Here is a 27,968-nt window from a genome sequence, read left to right as displayed (position 1 = left end):
TGCTTATAGAACTGCACATTTGTGAACACAATTTGTGAACTACTAATTATTCTTGTTACAAACATATGCTTATAGAACTGCATATTTACCCTGGAATATCACACAATGGCATAAAGATAATAATTTTTATAAAATTGCAGAAATATGAAGTATATTCAAAATTATGTAGCTCTTGGAAACAACTTTAGATAAACATTATTTCTCTTAAGCCATCAAATTTAAAATTTAAAATGAGAGGCATATGCTTGACCTCATTCTATTATAAGACATCTTGCCTTTGAGAAATTTCTTTTTACTCACCTTCTGTTGGAACAGACAATCCATTAAGAATATTTAGCAGTGAAGATTTGCCAGCTCCACTGTGACCCAGGATTGCCGTGATTTGACCTTCGTATATGTCAAAGAGCAAGCCTATTTTTAGAACAAATTATTAGAACAAATTGTTAACAAATTATTAACAGTATAAACAGAAAGGCATTAGACAGGTCTGGTCCCAACATAGAACAAGGCTATTTAGTTTAGTGGCGTATTTCTCAGCATTTCAATACTTTAAAATACACAATGTTCAATATTTTCCTAATTGCCAAAATAATATGTGACAGAACTATAATAATTAAAATAATATGTTACTGGTACAGGATATAGTGACCAATGGAACAGAACAGAAGCCTAATATGGACCAAAGAAAATATAAAAATAAAGATTAATAAAATGACCTTTCAAATTTATTAGAAAGATTGTTTATTTAATAAATAATATTGGGACGACTAAATAAATATATTAACAAATTTTATGTTTGTAATTTTTTTTTTTTTTTGCAACAGGATCTCATTCTGCCACCTAGACTGGAGTGCAGTGGAGCAATCACAGCTCACTGCAGCCTCAGTCTCCCACGCTTAAGCGATTCTCCCACGTCAGCCCCCTGCAGCTGAGACTATTGGCCCATGCCACCACACTTGGCTAATTTTTGTATTTTTAGTAGAGACAGGGTTTTGCCATGTTGCCCAGGCTTGTTTCAAACTCCTGAGTTCAAGCAATCTACCCACTTTGGGATTTACAGATGTGAGCCACCATGCCTGGCCTGTAATTTTTAAATGGAAAGTATACAGTGTTTTCCAGGGTAAGAGGGAGGTGATACTGGCTGTTGGGACTGACCCATAGTAACTGGAAAAATTAAATGGAAGCCTCAGTTTCCTCATCTGCAAAGTGAGAGATATATTAACATGTCTTTCACAGGCCTAAATGTAAAATGGTACATGTAAATCACTTAGCATAGTTTCCCGCACACACCAAGTCCTCAATGAAATCTGAGTGTTTATTGCTATTGTTGTCGTTGTCATTATTATTATGTATTGCTTGTGGGAGTATGACTTTTTATAATTTTAGAGGGAAATAATTTGAAATATGAATCAAGAATCTTGAAAGTATGCTTCCTTTGAATAATTCTGCTTCTAGAAATTTATATTCAAGAAACAATTTATGACATTTACAAAGATTGAACAAGGCTGTTCATTCTAGTATTTTTTATTACACTAAAAATTGGAAACAAATTGAATCTCATACATTGGTGTGTTAATAAGTTAGTCATGGTATCCATATAATGGAATGCTACTTAGCTTCTGAAAAGTAGGCCATAGATAAAAGATTTCAAAAGTGTGTCCCAAAGGTGTTGCAGATGTGCTCCAGAAACTAACTCCATGAGGAAGGAAGAGGAGGCTAAGGGAATGCAACTTCTTCCCTGATTTCCCAAAGAGCAGCTACACTTGGTTTGAATTCATAATCATATTTTTAATGTATTGATGTCTAATGCTTTTAATTTTTTAAGGTGCTGCTATTTTTAAAATGAACAAAATTCTTTCTTTATTTTTTTTTTGAGACGGAGTCTCGCTCTGTTGCCCAGGCTGGAGTGCAGTGGCGCGATCTCGGCTCACTGCAAGCTCCCACTCCCGGGTTCATGCCATTCTCCTGCCTCAGCCTCCCGAATAGCTGGGACTACAGGCACCTGCCACCTCGCCTGGCTAATTTCTTTGTATTTTTAGTAGAGACAGGGTTTCACTGTGTTAGCCAGGATGGTCTCGATCTCCTGACCTCGTGATCCTCCCGCCTCGGCCTCCCACAGTGCTGGGATTACAGGCTTGAGCCACCGCACATGGCCAAATGAACAAAATTCTTAAAGAAGTTTTTTGTTTAGACAAAAAGAAGTTCATGACTTGATGAGTGCAAAGGTAGTTCAAAATGTGCTCCAAAACTTTAAGTAACCAATTTAAAATTATTTCAGTATCTCCTGAGCTAACATTAAAGAAAGAAATCACAGCTCTAGATGGTATTTGATGAGAGAAACCTAGAGAGAGAATAAAATTGCTCATATAAATACATTAAATTCTCAAAGACCTAATCTAAAAGCAATGAATAAGACTGAATTAAAGGATGCTGTATTTATTAGAAAATACACGCAATATAAACACAATGGTCAGAGAACTCTCTACTTCTGGAAGGTTCATGGCTCTTCTTTTTCAGCTTTTAAGGCTTCTGTCTTTTATAAAAATCATTTTAATTCCTCCTAAAAATTATTTTTAATAAAAGTAAATAGTCCTCCATGAAATCTAGCTACTCACTTTGATGTTTGCTTAAATGTCTGTTATAGAAAACTGTATGTTAGAATATTTTGTATCAAAATGTGTTTTTTCATTTCAAATTATAACTTATATTTGTTATAGGATATTGACTTGTGAAATTTAATTCATAGTCAATGGTTTTACTCATCTTGCTTTAGTTAACCTCACCAGTACATATAAACTATGTAAATTCACCGGCTAGTATAAAACCTTTATCAGATTTCAGTCTAGATGTTCTTTCCTCACAATGACAATATATAAAATATTGATCATAGCAGATTAATCTTTAAAAACAAAGAGCAATTGCATCTTTCATTGTATGATACCATTTTTATAAATTAATAGATCCATGAAATATCTGGAAGAATTTTACAGCATATTCTTAATCATGATTAATGTCCAAGTGATAGCATTAGGTTATTTATATTCTTTTTTCTTTTGCTTATCTATATATTTCAAATTTTTTCACATTGTTTCCCTTTTTATAATAAAGAAATAAGTGAAAGAATGAAATGTTTCAATGTTTTTCTTTACCTTTCAATGCTTCTACTTTTCCAGACTTTCCTTTATATTCCTTCTTAACATTTCTGATTCTGAAATAACAAAAAGGGTGCTTACTTAGCCAACACAGAAGTGAAAATAGCACAGGCCATTAATAGCCCTAGTCATAGTGACAGCTGCAGCCAACCACTTTATGTGAAATAAAGGATGGCATAAACAGTCTATTCAGAAAGAAAAAGACCTATTTTTGAGTACTCATTTCCCCTGAGGTAGAAAATAAAGGAGTCTCTCTCAAGTTACAATTAAACTATTAGTATTTTGCCTAGAAAAGTAGAATGCTGTGTAATTATCCTCACTTTCTTCCTCTAGATTTAGAATAGTTGGTTCTTCCCCTTGTTCAAGATCAGCTCATTTACCTGGGGTCTTGAACTGGCATCCTGCATCATCTCTAAGTCTTGCTTATTAGTTTATTAGACACTCTGTCACCTGCATCTTTTATAGTGTCCTCTCTAATAGCTCCTCTTTGAACTTACCTCTACTTTGGACACAGTTTAATTTCTCTCCTCCCTGTATTGCATAAAATTCTCAAAATAAAATTGCCATTGTAAACTTGCCATTTTCACTTCCTGACCTTTAATTCCTCTTCAGTTGCACGCTGATTTCTGAACTCACCACTCCAGTGAATCACTTCATAATGAAATCATTAGTGACCTCCCAATTATAAAATACAACAAATACTTTTCCATTCTTAGGTATTGGATTATGAGTCACTGTTGATGACTTTCTCTTTGTTAGTGGTGACTTAATTGCTTTGCTTCTTATTTTTCTAAATGTTCCTTCTCTGTTTCCTAATAAATTCCTCTTTCTTCATCAGACACATCAGCTTGATGTTCCACAGAACATCCACAGAAGCCTTGCTCACAACAATGCATCTCCATATATATGATGGACCTTCTCATTCGGGACTCTCTCCAGAAGTTTTCTCATTGGATTTTTTGTTTTAATATCAACCTAATGTTGACCCCACCATTTTCATTGATCTTTAGACTTACACGTCTAATGGTTTGCTGGATAGTTTCTCTGTCTCTGTCTCTCTCTCTCTCTCACACACACACACACACACCACTCTTAATCAGTGGTTATCAATTGTGAATACACATTAGAATTCCATAGAGAACTGATGCCTACAAACAATCCTCAGAGATTCACATTATATTCACATTAATTACTTCTCTGCAGAGTTCACAGAAAAAAGAAGATTCACATTAATTGATCTGGAGTGATGAGTTTTTCTTGGCAGTGAAGGCTGAGGATTGGGATAATTTAAATGTTCTTCCAAATGAGTCTAATGTGAAGCCAGGTTTGAGAATTAACTGCTCTAAAACTGCATATCCAGAACAGACTTCACTGCATTGTCACCTAAACCCATTCCCCCATCATGCTGTATCTTACTTGGCAGCATAGACATTCAACTACTCTCTTCTTGTTTCTCACTCAGATTCATCACCCATCCAACCTGGTATCATTTTTGTAAAATTTAACTCTAAAATAGTTCAAGTCTTGGGTCCCTTTAAAGTCTTCAACTATTCTTCTGTTGTTCACTGCCTCTAGTTATTTTCCCTACTTTCAGTTTATTCCCCTAGAATCCATGCTTCACACAGCAAACAGGGCGATTTATTTTAAAATCCATTTTATTTACTCCTCAACGTTCCTTATCAGCCTCGGAGGGGAAGTCAAGGCTACTTTGTACCACATGAAGCAGCCACTCATGGTCTGTCCAGTGACATCTTTCAGCATCCTCGGCCTCAGGTTTTATGTATCAGGATCACCAAACCACCATTTATATCCTACACAAAGCTTAGTGCTTTTTGTCTTTTCTGCTGGGTGTGTCATACACATATACATATACACATGCACTCACACACACATATGTATATATGCACAAATGCACCTTTTTATATGTCTTATTCTTAAAAGAATGTTCATTGCAACATCATTTGTCAGAGCAAAAAATTAGAAACAACCAGAATATTCTTCAATGTAAGAAAAGATAAATAAAAATGGTAGATTCATATCTTAGAATAATCTTATATAAAAATTAAAATCAATGCATTAGCCCATAGTTATCACTATGAATTGACCCCACAAAGCAAAATGCTGAGTGTAGAAGCAATATGTAGAAACTTAAGTACAGTCTGATACCATTTATAGATTATATTAAAAACACATGAGCTATATCACATATATCTATATCACATATTGTTTAGGGCTATAAGTGTATGGTGCAATATGTAAATATATGAATGGAAAGTGATAACACCAAATCCATTATAAAGGTCAATTCTAATGAAGGAGGGAGAAAATATTTTAAAGAGATCAAAAGGGACTTTAAATAAACATGTTATATATCCATTAAAAATACAAAGCAAATATTATAATAATGTTTATATCTGTTCAACCTGGATGGTGAATATGTCAGCTTTAAAAGCCTAAATTTCTTCAGTAATTTTTAACTTTTTAAAAGAAAAATAGATGTTCTCTTCTTCAATTTCCCTAAACTAGGGTAGTTAACACTTCTATTGACTAAATAACAGTAGTTAATATCTCTATCCCTACATTTATCAGGTTGAATTTCATGTACCTATTTATCTTCTTCCCTAGGCTGTGTGCTCCTTGAAAGACAGTTTATTGTTCATCTTTGCAGCCCTAAAGATTAGTAAAGAACCCAGCAACAATATGTTTGTTGAATGAATTAATTAAGCAAAGTTAAAAGGTGATGAGTTTCACCAGGTATTTTATTTCAGAATTTCTTTGTAAAATGGAATCCCTGTTGAAGTGATCCTTTAATGTCTTGTTTTAATAAAGAAAATTCCATTTAGGAGGAGCTGGTGTTTCTGGATTTTAGACATGAAATCAGTCATTTATATTTGGGGCAGACATCCTACCTGTGTTCTGGGAATATTGCCTGAATGGTCTATAGTTACAGGAATGCACATATGTGCACACAATTGCCCCCAGAGAAAATGTGACTTGGGGTTTATGAATGAGGAAGAGCCAGTTGTGAATAACAAATGTATATTTTTACAAATCCAGAATCATGATTCTGGTTAGAATTCTACAAGCTTTCATCCATACCCCTGATACACAGAGCTTAAAGGTTACATATCCTGTAAGCTCTATGTATCTTAGGGGAAGAGTTCCTTTGTATATAAAGCATTTGTATATAAAGGAGAAGAGTCCATTTTTATATAAAGCAGAGACCACATAGGAAGAAAAAAATCAATGCCTTCGTGCCTTTTATATTCATACAAAATAGAATTCACACGTTGGAATTGATTGAAAAAGATTTTACATTGTCTACAGGTGGGGAAGAGTAATGATGCTACTAAGAAATGATCACTGTGAAGAAAGAAGAGATAAAACTTGTGGATTGGAAACTGCATATACTGTCGGATGGTTGAAAGGCAGTTTTAGACTGCCTTGCAGCCCCAGACCTGCTTTAACAGTCAGTGAGTATGTACCACCTTGTCATTAAAGAGCTACAACATTGACCGCCTAAGCCTACTTTCTTGCTTTGGTGTGGATCTGGGGTGAGGTGCCCCACAATGGATCCAAAAGCTTTAGTGAATAGTCCTTGCATCAAATGACTTTCTTTACCTGGTTTGTCAGTAGCCTCAGGTTCCACCTCAGCTAAGAATCCAGACCAAGTGACAGGTGTGCCCAGTCAACATTGTATATACATTGGCTAGGTTTGGAGGCACAGTGGGGGTGTGGGAGAAGAGGAGAGAAGTCGGGGGAAGGTGGGGGTGGAGGACATTTTGCTTTCTTTCCTAGGCCACTAGGCAGCAGTAGAAGAACAAAGAAAATTTTGAGGTCTTTGTAAGTTAAAGATTTTGTTAGAAGGTTGGATCTGAGAATTATTATAATTTGAATAATAATATAATACAATATTATTTTGTGCCCTCAACTGGTAAAGAAGGATTGATGACATTGGAACTGAGTTTTATGGAATTATTCCTCACTTGGCCTTTCTCGTTTGGATAGATATTTTGTATAGAGCTGGTATACTCCTAGCTACAGCAGAGGAAGCACTGTTGCCCCTCTCAGAAAACTTTAACGGTAAATTGGTTAAGAACTAGATGGAGGAAGCTTAGGTATATGGGTTAGGCCTCTCTGTCTTGGAAATATTTTACTTCCTAGCTATGGTTCTCTATTTATTCATTTTCCTTTGCCTCCTGACATCTCAATAGTATGTTAAGAGCAGACTGTAGAGCCAGACTATCTGGATTATAATTCCATTTCCCCACTTGCGAGTTGTGTGACATTGGGTAAAAGGCTTCAGCTTTGATTATTTCACTTTTTGTATTCTCAAAATGGGGAAAATAAAGATACCTACCTCGTAAATTTTTTGTGCGAATTATGTGCAAGTCAGGTACATAGTCAGCACTAAGTAAACATCTGTTAATAAATAAACGATTGCTATTTAAAGCGCTGATTCATTAACTTTGTACCAAACTTTGTAGAAAAATCTACAAAGCTATTTTGAAATCCACAATACTTGGGTTCAATCCCAAAACTGCTGAGTTAGAATCCCTGGCTAAAAACAGATATTCTAACTGCTCCTCATACAATTCTGTTATATACCAAATCTCATAACAACCCTACAAAGTCAATATTAATCTTGTTTCATAGAAGACATACAGACTCATAAAATTTACTCATTTTTCCAAGATTACACATCAAATGAGAGATGAGAGTATTAGGATCTAAGAATTTCTGATTCAGGATTTCTTACTTATTCCAACTTACCATATAAAGCCAAATGAAACCATGGAGAGAGGGGTTCACAGAATGAAAGGATCAAGTATAAAAGAGAGGTGGGCACAAGAGAAAGAGGCAGAAAGGGGGGCAAGATGAAGTGTGGCTGGATAATATGATATGGAGCTGATAAACAAGCAGGATTTTCCTTTCAATAACAGAAGAAATTGGTGGTGATGGAAATGGAGCAGTTCAAAGTGACATTGACAAAAACAAATATCTTCTCCTTCAATATTTTGCCTCAAGCTCACCCTGATGCTCTTGGTTAATGATTCTTTAGCCTTGTGCTCATGTATTAGTATTACTTATAAGTGTGATTACCTGATGGCTTCTTTTCCTTGGAATTCAGGAGCTACTGGTTCAAAATAATCATCAGAGGGATGCTCAGCATCGATTTCTTTCTCAATAACCTTAGTATTAGTCCTTTGGTGTTGGAAACAAGATGATGAATTCAAGAAAAATAAAGGAGAATAATGGCGCTCATCTCCATCTAATTAACCAAGAGGCAACAAAATATGATCAGTAATGGTAAAACAATGCGCAAAGAAGCCTTGCTCACAACAATGCAGAATGCCTTGAAGTTTTAAGCATCATAGAGACATTTTTTCTTCTAAAACCCTATTTATTATTAAGAAGAAAACTTGATGATGAAGTGAACGATGAGAATTCAAAGGAAATAATATATTGCAAAAGTTAAACAATATAATACAGCTTTCAACAAAGTATAAATAAAATGTGATCAAAAAAAAGAAAGTCAATAGGAAGGTGAGGTTCAAATGAAATATTAGGTGTATGACCAGCTGAGTTGGACTCCAGCTTTTCCCTGGTCAAGACGTTACTACAGATCTTAGAGCCTCTGTTGTCTACATCTGTAGAAAAGGACACCCAACAAGGAAACCATTATATCTCCTTTTTCTCCAGTCTTAACAATGGGTTGCATTATCCTTGATAATAGGCTCATGAAAAACAGATTTGTATCACCCAATAAACATATTTATTAAATTTTTTTAAATGTGATCTAAAGGTATTTAGGAGAATGAATGAAACCAAATATTTGGGAAAACACAAAGCCTTAATATAGTGCATAAAAATAATTGTAGACATGTTTGTGAACTTAAATAATTTGACCACAGCAACATAATTGAACATAATATTGAAATCTATATATTCCTTCTTAGGCATGAATACATGGAGAAACTATATTTGTTTAGAATAAATTTATGGTGATACTTTAAATATATTTTTCCAGTTTAAAAAATGAAGTTGAATTTATTATTAAGGGCCTTCACATATCAACCAGAAGTCACAGAAAGACAGGAATATGTACAAGTACATAGAAAACCTATAAGACAACATTAAATAGTGGAAGGAACATATAAAATGAGAGGATAAACAAGAAGATTGTGCCAGAAAAAAAGCTTTCTGATTCTAGAATGTGTGAAAAAATTCTGGGCTTACGTGAAATTTTTGGTTGTTTGCAAGATAATCTAACTGGGCAATCAATATACTTCTGTAAATATGAACAATATATAAAACATTTTGAGAATGATGCTGAACAAATATTCACGAGAAAGCACTTCCACAGTATAATGGCCTCCCGCCAGCCAAACCACCATAAAAACTAATTTATTTTATCTTATTCTGACATAAATCCTAATATGACCCTTTCAAAACACTTTCAGGGATCCAGAAAAACCTAACATTATTTAATTACCACATAATTACAAGATATATTATAATTATTGTTGTCATATAATTATAATATATTGTTATAGTAAAGTCATAAGAAGAATTGTTTTTACATAAAACTTTCATTAGACCATTAAAACTATGAAGTAGAAAAAACGAACTTATTAGTTTGAAATGGGAAATATTTAATATTCATTTTAAAAGTCTATATAATCTAAAAAAATATATTCAATGCAATTAATAACTGTAGAGGTCAGAGAAAACTTACTATTACTTACAGGGTAAAATTTTGTCAAAGTATAATGCCAATAGCAAGTAGATGAGACCATCCAAAAGCAACATGGAAAAAGTTGCTATCATTGTATATGAGTCTCCTGAAGGGTCAGGAAAAATTACACCATTCAAGTTATAATCCAGTTTGATAATCTAAGATTCAAAAAATAAAAATAAATGTTTAAAATAAATAAATAGCTTGGCATAGCAGCAAAAAGTATTAATTTATTAACTAGCCTTTTCAAGAGGCACTTAGTAGTTACTAGTCAAATATATAAGTAAGTAAATAAAGGTATTGGTCAAAATATTTCTATTTTACAATGAAAAATAATTAGAAAAACATTTATTTAATAAATTCAATGTTCTAAGTATAAGAATTTATAATTCATTTGTTTGTTTTCAGAAAATCATTGCAATATATATCTCTTCTGGGCAACAAAGGAAATACAAATTTTGGAAAGAATATAAGAAATTCTTGGATGCCTCTAATTAGATAAAAAGAGAACTTACCTCCTTTTCTAGTTATTATTTCAAATAAAATTTGTATTTAGAATTTTGCCATATAATAACAGCGACTATGTTCTAGGCACTGTCCTAAGTGTTTTGTATATTATCATTTAATCTTCCTTAAAACCCTATCAGATAAGCAATAAGTCTTATAAAAATAATAAGATTTTAATCTGCATTTTACATATGATAAAACTAAGGCACAGCGAAGTTGAGTAGCCAAAAGTGGCAAAGTGAAATTAGAAGAGAAAGTCTTACTCCTAAGTCCAGTTCCTTACCCTGCACACTCTACAGCTTCTCAGTCTATGTTAAAATGTTAACATTTTCATGATAAAGTTGAATTTATTCTAGGAATCCAAAATTGAAAATCAATCAATGTAATTCAACATAAAACATTAAATAGGAAAATAATGTGATCAATATAATAGACACAGAAAAAACATTTGGTAAAATGTAATATTTATTCATAGTAAAGAAAATATCTTCACAAACTAAGAAGATGAATCTTCCTTAATCTGGTGAATTACATGCACCGAGACCAACAATAAGCATCGTACTTAATGGCACGACATAGAAAGCTTTTATTTTGCCTGCATTTCCATTCATTATTGTACTAGAGGTCCGGACCTGTGCAGGAAAGCAGGAAAAAGAAACAAAAAGCGTAAGGATTGCGATGGGAAAAATATAAGCCATCATTGTTTGAAGACAACATGATTATATATAATTCCAGTATAAAACCCAGAAAAATATTGGGTTTAATAAGAGAATATAGCAAGAATGCTGGATAGAACGCCAGTGTACAGAAATCAGTTGCATCTCTCTACATTAACAACAAATGTTTAAAAATAAGAATTTAAACATAGATGCTATTTATAATAGCAAGGAAAATATCAAAAGCATCAAATCAAATAAAAATGTGTAAGACCTCTACAGTGAAAACTAAAACAGGCCAAGTGCATGGATCACACCTGTAATCCCAGCACTTTGATAGGCTGAGTTGGGAGGATCACTTTTTTGAGCCCAGGAGGTTGAGATTAGCCTGAGCGACACGGTGAGACTAACTCTCTACAAAAATTAAAAATTAGCCAGGTGTGGTGGTGTATGCCTATAGTCCCAGTTACTTGTGAGGTTGAGGCGGGAAGATCACTTAAGCCCAGGAGGTTGAGGCTGCAGTGAGCTGTGTTTGTACACTCCAGCCTTGGTGACAGGGCAAGACCCTGTCTCAGAATAAAATAAAAATAAAAATAAGATAATTATTAAAGAAAATTGAAGATCACGTAAATGAATGCAAAGATATATTATGTTCATGGCTGAAAAAAAGATGACAATTTTCTTCAGACTGATCGAATAATTCAACTGCATCACACTCTTAACAGTTTTGCACAGGCATATAAATGTGTGATTACGTAACTTGATAAGCTAATTCTAAAATTTACATAATTGCAAAGAAATTAGAATAGACAAGACTCTCTTGAAAAAGAGATTAAAGAGGTAAAGCGGTTACTGCCAGATATCAAGACATATAATAAAGCAAAACAATTAAGACAATGTGGCCACAGTGCAAGGATAGGCATTTTGGCCATCACATGATTGGTTGAGTTATGATAAAAGAAAGATTGCAATTCATTCAAGGAAAGGATAGTCTAGTTGATAAATTGAGCTGGAGAAATTGGATATTTGTGTAGCAAAATTAATATTGCCTCTACCTATACACGCACAGAAGTTATATTGAAATGGATTTTATATCTTAATGTAAAAGCTGAAACAGTCAATATTCTAGAAAAACAGCCAGAAAATATCTTTGTAAACTTGGTGTAGGCAATGATTCCTTAAATTGATTTTTACAAAAAGCATTCTACATAAAAGAGAAACTTGAAAAATTGGACCTTATCAAAATTATGTATCTCTGTTCATCACAGGTACCATTAAGAGAGGAAAAAAGCTAGCAACAAATAACGGAAAAATGTCGGATGTTCGACATGTATAAGGAATTCTTATAAAGCAATCGGGAGAAGACAGAAAACTCAGAGGAAAAATGGGCCAAAGAACTGGATAGGTAATTAATAAAAAAGAAAATTCGTAATCCACTAAGCATATACAAAGGCATTCAACGTCATCAATAATCGGGGAAATGCAAATTAACACTACAATGATATATCATTGCATAGCCATCAGAATAACTGAAATTTGAAAGATTGACAATACTGGTCAAGTGTTACAAAAACTGGAATTCCGAAACACTGTTGATGTAAAACTAAATTGATGCAACCACTTTGGAAAAATATTTGGTGGTAGCTAAGATTAATATTTGTATACTCTCAGCCCCACTATTCTGTTTGTCATACTAACATAATGAACAGAATGGAATGTCCATATTCAGTAGGAAATGTGTACTAGAATATTTGTAGCAGCTTTATTAAAAAGGCTCAAAAACTAAAAATTATCATAATCTATTGATAAGAAAATTGATAGTATATTAACACAATAGGATGCTATGTAACACTACACTATAGCTACACAGAAACTATGCTGCCATCTAAAAATGTCATGTTGAATGAAAAAAGAGAGATTTTCAAAAATACACTTTGTGCAGCGTCACTCCTATGAAGTTTAAAACATGCAAAACCAAAAATTTTATTTAGGAACACATACTTAGGTGGTAATGAAAAGCAAAGAAGTGAATATCATAAAATTTTTACCTTTATGAAGGAGTGTTCTGAAGGGTTTGTGACTGGTGGTGACATTCTATTCCTTGATCTAGTTCATGGATACTTTGATTTACTTTATAATTATCTGTTAAACTATACTTGTGTTTGGAAAGTTTTTCATATTCATAGTTTAAACAATAAAAGTGGGTTCATATATAACAATTTTAATAAACTAGCAGATATTTTCATTATGTTAAATCAATAGTAATAAAAGTAAATATTTGTACATAGGGAAAAAAACCTAGAAGAAAATACTTCGAAATGAAAATATATCTGAGCAGTGAAATCTGAAGGATTTTTTTTAAATTTAAGTTTCTTTGTGAAGTGACATTTTTTCTACAATGTAATAATAACATTTTAAAGTTTAACTTTAGAAAAATTGTTTAGAATAAAAGCTCTTAGTTTGAGTAGTGCTGATCCTACAGGGTATGAAGTATCTACTTCTTTTGAAATTTCAGTAATAAACCAATTAACTAGGCTCTTACCTGAATCATTCCAGCAGTAAAGGCAAAAGGGCTACAAATACTCAAAATCCACTCCAGAGATGAAGGAACTTGTTCATAAAATACAGTGAACCCCAGACATCCCCAAAAGAGGGTAAGGAGAAACACAATCAAATTGGTGAGGACAGCTTTTTTTAACAACACACTCATCAGGAACACCAAAGCTACCTGCAAGAGAGAGAAGACATTCAGCTGTTATAAAAAATATTTAGCTCACTGAGAATCTTTGGCAGCCCAATCAAATAAGGATTTTTATATCATAACATAAATATTTATCAGTGAGAAAGTGGTGAAAATATTAAGGTATAATGAGTCTGTTCTTTCCTCAACTTCTTTTGAAAGAGGATCCTTTTTATCCTATTCAAATGCCAGGCTTTTGTTGCTGAGGAAAGGGTGGGGGAAAAGCTGGAATAAGAGCTGAGGATAGGATAGAAATGCAGACTTGGGTCTAAATTAATGTAATGAAGCTAAATTAATGTAAGAAGGAGCATCTACATACTTTCTGCAGAAAACAACCTGGAGGGTGGAAATTAGAGGCCCTTGTTCAGAGAAGGGAGAGCAGAGTGAAATGAGAAGTGAGTATGAGACAGAATATTAGAGGGAGAAGAGATATTGGGATCAGCTACTATGTGATGGGCACCCTTATGGGAAAAAAAATTGGGTCCACCCCTCAAAAATAACCTCAATAATCATACAGAAAAGCCTTTGATATTTGAGTCAGCATTGTTTTTTCTTTTTGATACATCATTTCATTAGTTCAGTCCTTTATGCAAAAGGCAGGTCAAATTTTATTTGGATTACATAATTTTTTCACTCTACAGAAACTATCTCAAGTACACACAAGGACACACACATACACACACACAATGGACATGAAAGTAGTGATTACAGTAACCTACTAGGGCATTAATATTAGCTACATATAGCTAAGATCTAAAGCAGAGAAAGTGGTAATAAATGTATGAACTTACCAAAGATAAGCCATATAAAAAAAAGAGTATAAATATGACCATGAAGCCAGTCATGACTATAATTTGGGTGAATGTTATGATAATTGTAATGAATATGGAAATAATAAAGATGAAGCCAGCATAGATTAGACCCCAGGAGAGCCTAAATAAAGACAAAAAGTTATATAAATTATGTTAACTTATTTACAAAGTATTTAATATATACAAAAGCATCTAAAGAACAATGTAATGACTACCCTTGTACCTTCTAGATTAATAACTATACTGTTAATCCTACAGCAGAAGCTCATTGCATATCCTTTTTCAATCACAATTCTCCTTCTTTATAATTGCCATTCATTTTCATTACCTTTACCACGTATGCCAACAGAGATGATAGATACTGAACACTGGTACAGGCACCAACCAATAAAAAGGATTCCAAGGCCAGGCGCGGTGGCTCATGCCTGTAATTACAGCACTTTGGGAGACCAAGGCAGGCAGATCATTTGAGGTCAAGAGTTCCAGACCAGCCCGACCAACATGGTGAAACCCGTCTCTACTAAAAATGCAAGGCTGGGCACGGTGGCTCACACTTGTAATCACAGCACTTTGGGAGGCCGAGGCGGGCGGATCACGAGGTCAGGAGATCGAGACCATGGTGAAACCCCGTCTCTACTAAAAATACAAAAAATTAGCTGGGCGTGGTGGCAGGCGCCTGTAGTCCCAGCTACTCGGAGAGGCTGAGGCAGGAGAATGGCGTGAACCCGGGAGGCGGAGCTTGCAGTGAGCCGAGATTGCGCCACTGCACTCCAGCCTGGGTGACAGAGCGAGACTCCGTCTCAAAAAAAAAATGCAAAAAAATTAGTCAAGCATGGTGATGCATGCCTGTAGTCCCAGCTACTTGGGAGGCTGAGGCAGGAGAATCGCTTGAACCTAGGAGGCAGAGGTTGCAGTGAGCTGTGATCACGCCACTGCACTCCAGTCTCAGTGACAGAGTGAGACTCCATCTCAAAAAAATTAAAAGGATGCCAAAATTAATTAAGTGACTGTAAGCACAGCTGGGCCATTGTGCCTTGTTGGTACCTACGTGTTAGGCAACAGCTCTGTGTGCATGTATTGTATAAACAGTATGACTATTGTATTAAACAGTATCAATAATATCATATGTATGTATTATTCTGCAAGTTGTCTTTATCAGTCAACAATATTATACACTGCTGTATAATATTTCATTATGAGACTATGACCCAAAATTCTGCTGCCCATGGAAATTTAGGTTGTTTTCCATTTTTTTCTATTACAATGCCAAGAACATTCTCGTACTTGTCTTTTTTGAGAAAAATGTACAAGAGTGTTTCTAAGCATTTTGTAACTTCAGCTTTGTTAGATATTACCATACCGTCCTAACTGTAGAATTGGAAGCAACTTAAAAGCCTCTGATCAATCAAGTAACTCTATAAACACTGGGGCAGTTGATAATTTGACTATCCGTGGGGATCTCAGCAGGCAGCACCTCCAGCCTCTTTCGTAGTAGAAAATCGAAATTTTGCAACTCTACTAAGCCCATTCTATTCTCTCTATTCCTATTCATGATTTCTTCACTTAAATTTGTATAAAGTATGCTGCACCCTTAAATATTTGCACGATTTTGCTTTAGAGGTGCTAGTGTTGATATTTTTATGAAGTGGTTATTAAGAAAGAGTATTCAATCTTAGATCTAACAAGACTATAGAGTGTTTTAGCCCAAGTGTCTCATTTTACAAATAAGGAAACCGCAATCCCTATTATTTGTTAAGGGGTTTATCCACGGTCACAAAATAAATCGGTAACAAAGTTCATGAAGTTGCAGGCCTTATCTCTGTCCAGAGATCTTTCGTCTACTTAACGTTGACTAATTAAATGAGAATTCAATAGCTGAAGCATATAGCACAAGTATTAAAACCAGGACTTTGCATCAATATGTCCCAGTAGAACACGTTCACACGAGATTTACTGGTTATTTGACTTCTTTTTAAATTTCATGCCATTACAATGATTAAGCCTGTGTTAGAAACATCAGCACTTTTAAAAAAATATCACATTCTGTAAAACCCACTTCCTGAATTCAGAAGGGAACTACTTTAGGTAGGAATTGAAAAAACACAGGATATGAAAATTACAAATGAAAGAAATTACCTAGAAATTGCCACTACTTAGAAAAAGGAACCACTTGCAGGAGTAGAGTGGAAAGTCAGATGTTAATAAGTGTATAAAAACTATCTTGCTAAAAACAAAGCAATTCAGACACTATACTTAAAGAATACTGATTACATTTCACATTTATTACATCAGTAAAAAAATTGTCATAAAGTTTATTTCCACTAGATACCCTGCACTTAGTAGAAACATTTCAGAATCTTTTTTCTTCTTAGTTTTAAGGATGTATATATGAATTTATTTCGCTAAGTTTTTAGGTCGCATACATACTAAGAATCACTTATCCTGAGAATGAATTCACACCCAAATGTCCCATACCTTTCTGACTTTAATATAGAGTTGACTCATGCCTCCCTGGTCTCAGGTGACTGCAGGGACACTGTCCTATAGGACATGCCCTGGACAGAAAGAAAGCCCCTTTTACAGGGGTTCCCTCCTCTTTTTTTTTTTTTTTTTTTTTTTTTTTTTTTGAGACGGAGTCTCGCTATCGCCCAGGCTGGAGTGCAGTGGCGCAATGTCGGCTCACTGCAAGCTCCGCCTCCCGGGTTCACGCCCTTCTCCTGCCTCAGCCTCTCCGAGTAGCTGGGACTACAGGCGCCCGCCAACACGCCCGGCTAATTTTTTTGTAGTTTTAGTAGAGACGGGGTTTCACCGTGGTCTCGATCTCCTGACCTCTTGATCCGCCCGCCTCGGCCTCCCAAAGTGCTGGGATTACAAGCGTGAGCCACCGCGCCCGGCCAGGAGTTCCCTCCTAACAGACTCCATGGGAGGCTCTAAGTTCATTCTTTTGTATTTCCCAAAGTTCCACTGCAAAAACTTCTTCTCTCTTTTTTATTTGAAGACACAGGTTCCTCTTTTTCTATCTTACAATTTACATATATTAGAATTAAGATTCTCTCCATTAATAAAATATATTTTATAGAAAATTAAAAATTTACTGGACCATAGTTTTATTTCAGGTAACACGTGGCTCACAAGGAATTGTTCAATACATAATTTCTCATCCATTCCAGGTAGTTCCAAAACCATAAAGAGTATTGGCTTGATATGGGGCGTAGATAGAAAAACATCTCCCAGGATTTAATATAACCAATGTTATATCTTTTGGGGGTATTATTTTTCCTTTTTTATTTTTTCTAGATAGACAGCATGGATTTTGTCACTGATAGTATTGCAAAAGCCTTTTGGAAGCTTGGAGCTTGTATGATTTGCATTCCTATCTACTAATCTTACTGATTATTTGCTAGGTGTTTTTTTGTTTTTATTTTTGTTTGTTTGTTTTGTTTGTTTGTTTTTATGGAGTCTCACTGTCGCCCAGGCTGGAGTGCAGTGGCACAATCTCAGTTCACTGCGGCCTCTGCCTCCCGGGTTCCAGCAATTCTTCTGCCTCAGCCTCCCAGGTAGCTGGGATTACAGGCACGCACCACCATGCCCGGCTAATTTTTGTATTTTTAGTAGAGATGGGGGTTTCACCATGTTGGTCATGCTGGTCTCGAACTCCTGACCTCAGGTGATCTGCCCGCCTGGGCCTCCCAAAGTGCTAATATTACAGGTGTGAGCCAGTGTGCCTGGCCTATTTGCTAGGTCTTTATTTCTACTCCTAATTATTTGTCTTTATTATGATACAAATACATATCTACCTACATACATATATACATACATATGTAATACATGTAAATATGTATATATAGCACATATATATGTGTACACACACTCATTAATTCAAAATCATTTTAAATTATATGTGGAGTGGGGGGCAAGATATAAATATCAATATATAAAGAAAATGCCCTTACTAAGGCCTTCTTACATGCCAGCCTTTGTGTTGTATGTCCTAGGTATATTATGTGGGCTCTCTCATTTAATTCCAACATATAGTATTTACTTGCTCCAAAAAATCTATGCCTTGTGGCCAAACCCCTGAACACAAGTCAACTTTTATAGGATTATACTTTCTTCAACATGAGAAAGTCTGGAGAAATCAGCTGTTAACTGTAAAGAGACCAGGCGAGCAAACAAGCTGCAGTCAGGGCACTTGGGTTAGAGTCTCAGCTCTGGCACTCACCCTCCATCTCACATTGGGCAATTCTCTTACTCTCTTTGAACTTCATTTTCCTTGCTTATAAAATGAATGACAGTTCCTCTATGTCAGGGTTGGCTTAAGACATTCTTGGCACAGAAAAAGTGCTCAGCACATTATAAGCACTATTTTGCATGGCAAAATTTAACAGACTAAGTAAAAAACTCAGAACAAAAGAAAAAGTAGCCAATGCATCAAGTTTAAACCATGATGCTCTGAAACAATAACACTTTTTCACTGCTTCTTAATTTTCCTGTTTATTAATTTGCACTACTTGAATTAGTCACTCACCAGAATGCTGAATCTTGGAGACCCATCATTTTCATCAAATTCTTAGACTGTTTTCTCTCTTTTGTTACATTGAGCGATATAAAATATACAAGTGGGGAGAAATGAAGCAAGAAGAATAAAATAAACATCTCATTGTGAAGAAGATTTTTAGTTATGAAAGGTAATGTCTTCATAGTTATAGCAGTAACTGACATCAACTCCTCCATCACAGGGTGATTGGTTGTAATCTAAAGTAGAGTTTAAACAAACATAATTATTATTTAAAAGATAGAAACTGGTGAACTATGAGTAAGCTCTGTGTATTTTACTAATGTCGGTTCTCCAATTTTTCTTACTGTACTGTAGTTATGCAAGATGTTCCCAGTAAAGGCAACTGGATGAAGGGTACATGGACTTCCCTGTACATTATATTTGCAGCCTCCTGTGACTTTACAACCACTTCAAAACTGGCTTTAAAGTTTTAAAATAGATATGCAATGTGTTCCTTGGTCTGAATATCTGCTTCATTATATAACCACAGGAAAATCTGATTATATGTCATTGCTACGGTTTGAAAGTGGCCCCTCCTAAATTCTTGTTGAAACTTAATTCCCATTGTGATGGTATTAGGAGGGAGGGCCTTTGGGGTAGTGGTTGGGTCATGAGGGTGGAGCCCTCATGAATGGATTAGTGCCTTGTAAAAGGCTAGAGGGAACTAGCGAGGCAGTTTTTGCTCTCCGTTTCTCCAACACATGAGGACACTTAGACAGTGCTATCTATGAGGAATAGACCTTTACCAGTCTTTGAGCCTGCCAACACCTTGATCTTGCACTTCTCAGCATCCAGAAATAAATTTCTGTCCTTTACAAATTACCCAATCTCAAGTATTTTGTTGTAGCAGTACAAACGGACTAAGACAATTATCTTTCATCAAAATCTTGAGGTCTCTGGAAGTAGTTGACATTAATTAGTAGAACTTTTCAATCAAGCACTTACTTCTATAATGGCAGTATTAATAGCTGTTTGTAAAGCCACAAATCCTCTATTCCAGTATTCGGTCAATGTACATGAAAACTCATCATATCCATGCCAGCAATGAGCTGTAAGCACAAAGAAAAGCACAGCCAACATTATGGGATGAGGGCAGTTGGAGAATATGAAACAAGTATTGAAAAGAAAACAATCTAGAGGAGACTCTACCAGTAAACTTTTTTGGTGGTGTTGTTTTGTTTTTGTTGTGTTTTTGTTTTTTTGTTTTTTTGAGATGAAGTCTCACTCTGTTGCCCAGGCTGGAGTGCAGTGGTGAGCTCTCAGCTCACTGCAACCTCCACCTCCTGGGTTCAAGTGATTCTCCTATCTCAGCCTCCCAAAGCTGGGATTATAGGCACAGGCCACGTTGTCAAGCTAATTTTTGTATTTTTAGTAGAGACAGGGTTTCACCATGTTGGCCAGGCTGGTCTCGAACTCCTGACCTCAGGTGATCCACACATCTCAGCCTCTCAAAGTGCTGGGATTACAGGTGTGAGCCACCATGCCTGGCCTACCAGTAGACTTTTAACTACATAGAAAAAGGAAGCAAATGAATGAAAGTTTTTAATAAAGCAGTTTTATTCTTGCAGACCACAGCATGCTTAGAAAGTCTTAGAAAATAAACAGGAGATGAAAGCAAATACTCTGCTCCAGCCATAATGGACTCCTTGTTTCTTGACATTCTCCATAGTTTCTCGGCAATCTATTCTCCAGGCTATATCTGGAGTGTTCCCCTAATCTTGGAAATCAAATTACATTTTTGCCCTGATTAAAGTGACTCGGTGGCTATTCCTTGCCTAGGTTTACAAGATGCCACAGGAGGTAGCACTTGAGTGACTTCAGCTTCACTCTCCCATTACATTCCTTTTCATGTTCCTTGTTCAGCTATACTGCCCTTCTTCCAGATCTAGGAACGGATGTCCTTTCTCACCTCACGGCCTTCATAATTACCTTTCTTCTATCTGAAATACAATGCTTCTAGCACCTCACACCAGCTATTCATTCTGGTCTCCCTTTAAACATCATTTCCCCAGGTAGGACTTCTCTAATCCCACTATTAGGAACCCCTGGTCTAAGTGTCCATGAAACACTTTTTCTCGTACTTGTCATTAATTGTTCAATGTCTGTCTTTGCTGCTAACCTGGAATCTCACCTGAGGCTGGGGCTTGTCAGTCTTGGTTACTCATGCATCCTTTGACACATGCATCTGCGCACTCAACACATATATGTTGGATGACTCTACAATTTTTGGAGTCATCTTGTAGTAGGAACATACGATTGACCTTGAAATAAGTTAAGCAATGAAATGGGCTTTCTCTATTTTCTCATGTGTCATTGAAAGCATCTCTGTTGCCCACCCTCCCCTGTTCTTTAGAAAAATGCCATAATGATATTTGATATGGAAAGTCACCTGAGAAATCTTCTTTCTGAAATGGAATGTCATATCCCTGGAAAAATAATAACTTATAAGAGAAAGTTTCATTAAAGATGATTCCCACAGCATATGGTAAATTTTCCAAAAGTATTTCGTCCATGTGTGTTTTATTTTGTGCCCCAATGACACTTGTTCCTGTGAATTACAAGGTAAAAATAGACATAGAAAATTGTAACAGAGTTTTGCCACAACATAATGTGATATTCAACTGTTTCCCCATATAATTTCATTAGACTTAAATTAAAATCATTTTCCATTTAAATCAAACTTGAACCCAAATGCAAGGGGGGGAAATTTAATGGTTTACATTCTACAATCAGAAGACATGCATAAGAATTACACGTTTTATTTTCATAATGACAAGTATCAGGGCAAGTTTTAGGTACATAAACAAAACATTGTGCCAGATTAAGTATGCATAAGAGAATCAGAGTACAAAAACAGAAGTAATTGTTGTAGTTACTATACAGTCAGGGATTCCTTATTTCAGATTTACTGAAGCAAAGACAATTTACAGGACCTTTGCCTTCTGCAGAAAACAAGATTTTTAAAAAGTGACTCTATTTTCAGTAGCCAGGAATTTCACTTGTCAGGAATGGAGGATTAAAGAGTAAATAGCCAAACTGCACCCAATTTGCCCATGAATGAAATATGCATTTTGCTTATTTTAGTTACATCATAATGATCTCATTTAGAATAAAGACTTTTAAAGATGTTTACTGATTGTACTATATTCAGAACAGAATAATCATCAGATTATTCATTCCTACTTTTCAAAGTTATGAAATTATTGTTCAATAACCATGACCTATTTTATTTATTTAGATGTTTTTTCCTGAGATAGAAATCTTAGTCGTTGTATGCCATGTTAAAAACACACACAATTTTCAGTGACTATATTCCTTCTACATACTATCCTGCAAATCTAAAAGTATAAATCTGGATTTAGTTATATTCCAGTAGAAATACGGACCTCCCTAAACTGGACTCCCATCAAGCTGAAAATATTTCAAAGGCTAGTTGTTGTGAGAGAAAGCAATAATCTAACCAGATTTGTATGCTATTTTAGTACTTAAGTTATTAGCATAATATATGACTGTAACTTCAAATTAATGTGTAGACAACTTATCAACAGTAAATAAATGTCTATCAGTAATTCTTTTTTTGCCATAAGTACACCTACCTTTCAAAAGAAGAGCAAGTGCTGTTTTATTCATTATCTGCTGGGTTAAATTAGATATTGGTGTATACACAACCATTAAAGAAGAACTATTAAATTTATCTACCCTTCCCAGATTCTGAGGAGCCATTCCAGGAAACTGGACATTTCTCATGGAACCGGAAAACAGAGCAATACACAGTCCTAGAAGTATTGAGAGGCCCCATTCCTGTAATGCATAAAAAAAGAAAAATAATGAATTAAGGTTGCGTTCACTTAAAGCTCTCAGTTAATACAAAATACTGTTGAAAACAAATTCCAGTTATGCTATACAGTTATGTTCTCTCTGCTCGCCAAGCCTCAGAGCATGGAGAATCAAATGAAAGATAAATACTGAGACAGTAGCCACAATTTATCATTCTCTAATACTAGAACAAAACTTTTGCATTAAATCATGAACTCCCGCAGAAGCCCTCATAGAAACTAATGGAGTGAATAACAGGATGACAATCTTTATATGCACGGGCAGCTGACTATAGAATTTATAAGACATGGAGTATCCTAGATAGAGTTTATGGTGGCAAATAGCAATATTTTTGCCAGTTGTCATATCCTTGTATTGTAAACTAAAGAAAATGAAAAGGAACTGGCTGGTGGAGGCTACTACTATTGCTGTTCACCAGCGTCAATCATCATTACCTCTTTGGCACCATGCTAGACTGCATTCTCAGCCTACTGAAATTAAGTGGAACCAAATGATTTCCTGGCCCACAGGATATGGGCAGAAGTGATATGCACCACTTCCAGGCCTGGTTCGTGGACATATACAACTTTCTGTATTCTCACTGTCTTGGTCCCACTATTTCCTGATCTTCTGACTGAATGCAGAGGATCCTCTAGAGGTCTTCAAGGTCCAAGATGGTAGCGGAGGCCCTGGATGAAGCCTAGGTGCCTGAATGACTGTGTGGAGAAGATTTCTTCACCCACCCAACCTACTTTACTTCCACTCTCAACTTTGATTAGACCATGAGGAGTTAAAAATAAAAATTTGCTGTGTTAAGCCACTGAGATTTGGGCTAGTCATCTATGATTAGCCCACCTGCTTGATGCAAACTATCAGTGGTGTTAGTTGATCATAATTCTTAAAAACAATCTTAAAAACATAAATCTTAAAAACGATCATCCAGGGGCTCTGCTACCATCTTGGACCTTGAAGACCTCTAGAGGATCCTTTGCATTCAGTCAGAAGATCAGGAAATAGTGGGACCAAGACAGTGAGAATACAGAAAGTTGTATATGTCCACGAACCAGGCCTGGAAGTGGTGCATATCACTTCTGCCCATATCCTGTGGGCCAGGAAATCATTTGGTTCCACTTAATTTCAGTAGGCTGAGAATGCAGTCTAGCATGGTGCCAAAGAGGTAATGATGATTGACGCTGGTGAACAGCAATAGTAGTAGCCTCCACCAGCCAGTTCCTTTTCATTTTCTTTAGTTTACAATACAAGGATATGACAACTGGCAAAAATATTGCTATTTGCCACCATAATTCATGTCCTTGAAAATAAATCCACAAAATTAAAATGTCTCCTTTTCTTCTGGCAACATTTTTTTTGTACTTCTTGGCTCTAAGTGTATAACATTTGGTAGTAGCTCTAGCAGTTGCTGTAATTTACCATATAATTAAATGTTCACTTAATCTCTTTTTATATGAGTAATTCTTTTAGTCTTTAATAATTTTATGTTATTCTTCAGAGACTGTTGTGAGTCTCTCAATTCAACAAATATAACGAGAGAACTGTAAAATCAATAAATCCCGTCTGCTAATTAAAAGAGAACATAAGAGAATCAATAGGTAATGAAACACTGTAAGAGTGCTAACTGTGGAAAAAGACAAGTTTTTAAACATACCAATAAGCTCTCTCTTTTCATCCTCCATTTCTTAAGAAAATTCTTGCACAGAAGTGCTTTGGTTTGCTGATACCCACTTTTTTGTTTCATATTCATTTAGCCTATTCACTGAAGGAGAAAGTAATCATGGTGGAACACAACCTAGAAAAAAAGAAGTGTAATAAGAAAAACCTTGATCATACTGTTGAGGAAAATATTTACTACCTTTAAAAAGTGTAAACATGAGTTTGAAATATTATTTCAATAATTTATGACTGTAAAATTTCACCTCAAATATTTCACCTTAAGCTTTTTAGGGGAGTGGGTGATGGTGGGAAGGCAGAGTGATTATTATCACAGTTTTGCAATAACTTGGAGTACTGAAATGGAAAAGCTGTAATTCAAGTTCAGAACCTGTAAGATAATTTCACATTTTTGGCCTTGTATGAGAGTACTTTAAGTACATGAATAGAGTAAATTAATTTCATCCTGCTAATAGCCATTTCTTGTTCTTTACATTTAAATAGAAATCTCAGAGCTAATCAAATTAACATCAAAAGTCTGATTACTTAAGTTTGTCTGAATAATAAATTACGTTCACCAGATACAACCTCAATAAAGTGTTTTCTTGTAATTTTACCTTCAGATTGAATCAACTTTTATGGAAAGAGTTAGGGTTTAAATCATAATCCGGGCTCAAACTACTTGAAACTCGATTCTGAGATACAGGAAGAATAAAGAAATTTCTCTCAATTTTCTGAATTCAGAAGTCCCTGAATAACTCATGAAACTACAAAATTAGTTTTAAGAGAAGCAAAAAGAAATCACACGGGAAAGTAATTTTGCCCAAAGATTTGCAAATAAAGAAACACAATTTGTTTTAGTTTCTGTAACCTCAAAATGAAATTCTTTCATATTTTTACATCAAAATATTCAGATAATTCTCCACCAGCTAGCACAGAAGCAAATTTTTTCTGTTTTTCTAAGTCTTACTGTTACAATCTACACAATAAAAAGTGGTTGGGAAAAAGCAGAAAAATTTAGTCTTAGGTCTTTAACATAAAACACATAAGAATTGGGAAATATCTGAAAAAATAGATTGATTTTAGCAGTGTCCACCCACATATTTGGCACAGCACAACAAAATAGAGCTTTACTTACTGTCAGGAAAATAATAAAAAGCACTCTAGAAACACTGTCAAAACCAGTTCTCTGTTTGTCTAGGTAACGATTACAGCTTCTTTATTGCTGCTTCTTCATTTTTTCTTTAAATGGGTGCCTACTCCGGCAGCTCTTACACAGCCTGGTTTCTGAAAAGGGGTGTAACCAGACCAAGCTGTACATGATGAACTTGTTTTCTTTTCTGTGTCTCTTTCTCCCTAAGCCAATTATTCTGCAAGGAAATGACTGTTCCGTGGTTGGTTGGGAATAAAACAAACTCTGTGTTTGTTCACTTAGCCTTTCAACTACAGGGATAAGGGGGAGAACGGTAAACAAGGAAAATGGAACTAGTTCTTCAGAAATGATGAGACCAAGATGGAGGCAGGAACAAGAAAGAGTAAAAACAATAACTAACCAAACAAAGCAGTTAAATTTGTACGAGAAATCTGTATTTTCTTTTCACTACTGATGAATAAACACAACTGCCAGTTATTTGTATATTTAACTAATTCAGACCAAGTTAGCAGAATATTCTGGAGCTGATTTTTTTCCTAATAAAGCTAAGCAATCCACAGTATGCCTTGGAGAAACTCCTAGGATACACAAATGAAGAATTTTTAACAAATTTATTGCTCCTACCCTCTTCATAGTGGATGCAGGATTTCATAATACATATGAACAAAATAAGCCAGTGGTTTGCCAAGGTCTACAAAACATATAAAAGGATTCAGATAAATTTTTGTGCATGAAGACTAGAACAAACTGAAACGTGTTTAATTCATATAGCATAGTCTGTCTCTCTCTGCTGTGTAAAGAGTTGCAAACTTTTCTTGACCTGCCACAGTGAATGGCAAAACAGGAAACCAAAGTCCATGAATTGGGAAATCTCAAATATTTGACATGGCTCCCAAATCCGCAGATGTTAATAATCATAAAGCTGAGAAACTTTCTGGAGCAAAGCAGATAATTTAAACAACAACAACAACTACAGCTATGATACTATTATGTGTATATGTGTGTGCATGGGTGTGTGTATATATATATATATATATATATATATATATATATATGATTTCTCTCCTTGGCAATTACTTCTGTTTTTAAAAGTAGTCAACAGTGAAATGCCACTTTTTTTTACATTGAAAATTGGCACAAACACCGTTAATAAAGATGTTCTAAAGTTCTCATGGGGTGTGGGAAGGGAGGTCATAAACACTCTTAACATTTTGTGTTAGTAATATAACAAAACTCAAAATTACTTTTAAACCACCTGGAATACAGTTAAGGCTTTTATGAATTTTTTTGTTATCATTGTTTTAGACCCTTTATACTTTATTTTAGGAATCATTTTCATTCTGCCATTCTTATAATTGTATTAAAATTCACAGCTACAATATCAATGATAATTATTTAAATATATTTATTAGTTTCATTTCTTACCATTGTTTCTTGTGTATGCTTTCTCTTCCTTTTTCTTGACCTGTTTCCTCTTATTTATTTTCATTTTGGGAGGCCGTTTTCCTTATGTAATGTGACAATTTACCCACAAATGGTGACCTATTATAATAAAGTGCCCAGCCTCCAGCTAGAAGAGCATGGAAGTGGTGGGTAAAATATATCCCCAAATTGAATTTCCAATATATAGTCAAATTCAAAAAAGGAAGAAGATGAAGAATGTAAACAACAATGGAAGAAACAAAAAAAGACAGAAAGACATGTTTCCAGGTGTTAAAACTGAAAAAGAATTTAAAGTTTCCCTTAAGTTGTGAGTGGCATTTCAGACACTCCAGCAGTTCAAGGATATATTGGACTGAAAACCAAGCCTCAGGTGTTTTAATGACCCTCTGACCTGAACTTGGTCCTTGAAAGGTTGGTAAGCTGGAGTTCATATTCCTGCAGGAATCCAGAAGGTTTATAGGACTGTCCAGTGCTAAAAACAGACTAGGAAAATTTCACCTACAACCTCAGGGAAGAGCAAAGCTGTATTCTCTGCCCAATTTCTGGAAGACAGACAGACAGACAGATAGTAGGTAGGTAGGTAGGTAGGTAGATAGATAGATAGATAGATAGATAGATAGATAGATAGATAGATAATCGCCCATAGGAAATGAAACCCCAAAGTATGTAGAGCATGTATCAAGTACAAGAGACAGGAGAAGAATCTGAATTTATTCTCCCAGTA

General features: G+C 35.2%; 1 protein-coding gene across 5 annotated transcripts in view; it reads right to left on the bottom strand.

The window, feature by feature from the left end:
• Positions 1-26,068, bottom strand: part of ABCA6 (ATP binding cassette subfamily A member 6) — a 61,624-nt gene extending 35,556 nt beyond the window's left edge. For 3 of the 5 annotated variants that reach the window (XR_004033427.1, XM_030828406.1, XM_030828408.1), the window contains exons 1-12: positions 25,787-26,068; positions 24,647-24,787; positions 22,761-22,965; positions 21,554-21,712; positions 20,110-20,213; positions 19,135-19,361; positions 14,586-14,727; positions 13,597-13,782; positions 9,902-10,049; positions 8,256-8,424; positions 3,150-3,208; positions 301-411 (exon numbers count right to left, since the gene is read on the bottom strand). Coding sequence is in view for 4 of the 5 variants with exons in the window: in XM_030828406.1 (XP_030684266.1) it covers positions 301-411; positions 3,150-3,208; positions 8,256-8,424; positions 9,902-10,049; positions 13,597-13,782; positions 14,586-14,727; positions 19,135-19,361; positions 20,110-20,213; positions 21,554-21,712; positions 22,761-22,965; positions 24,647-24,742 (1,606 nt within the window). In the remaining variant the exon portion in view is untranslated. Of the gene's footprint in view, positions 1-300; positions 412-3,149; positions 3,209-8,255; positions 8,425-9,901; positions 10,050-13,596; positions 13,783-14,585; positions 14,728-19,134; positions 19,362-20,109; positions 20,214-21,553; positions 21,713-22,760; positions 22,966-24,646; positions 24,858-25,786 lie in introns of those variants that run through there. The other 2 variants (XM_030828407.1, XM_030828409.1) reach the window with 2 other exon arrangements.
• Between the last annotated feature and the right edge of the window lie 1,900 nt (positions 26,069-27,968).

The sequence above is a fragment of the Nomascus leucogenys genome, chromosome 14 (genome assembly GCF_006542625.1).
Source record: "Nomascus leucogenys isolate Asia chromosome 14, Asia_NLE_v1, whole genome shotgun sequence".
Lineage (NCBI taxonomy): Eukaryota > Metazoa > Chordata > Mammalia > Primates > Hylobatidae > Nomascus > Nomascus leucogenys.
Note: the sequence above shows the minus strand (reverse complement) of the source record. Positions and strands in the feature narration are given on the sequence as shown.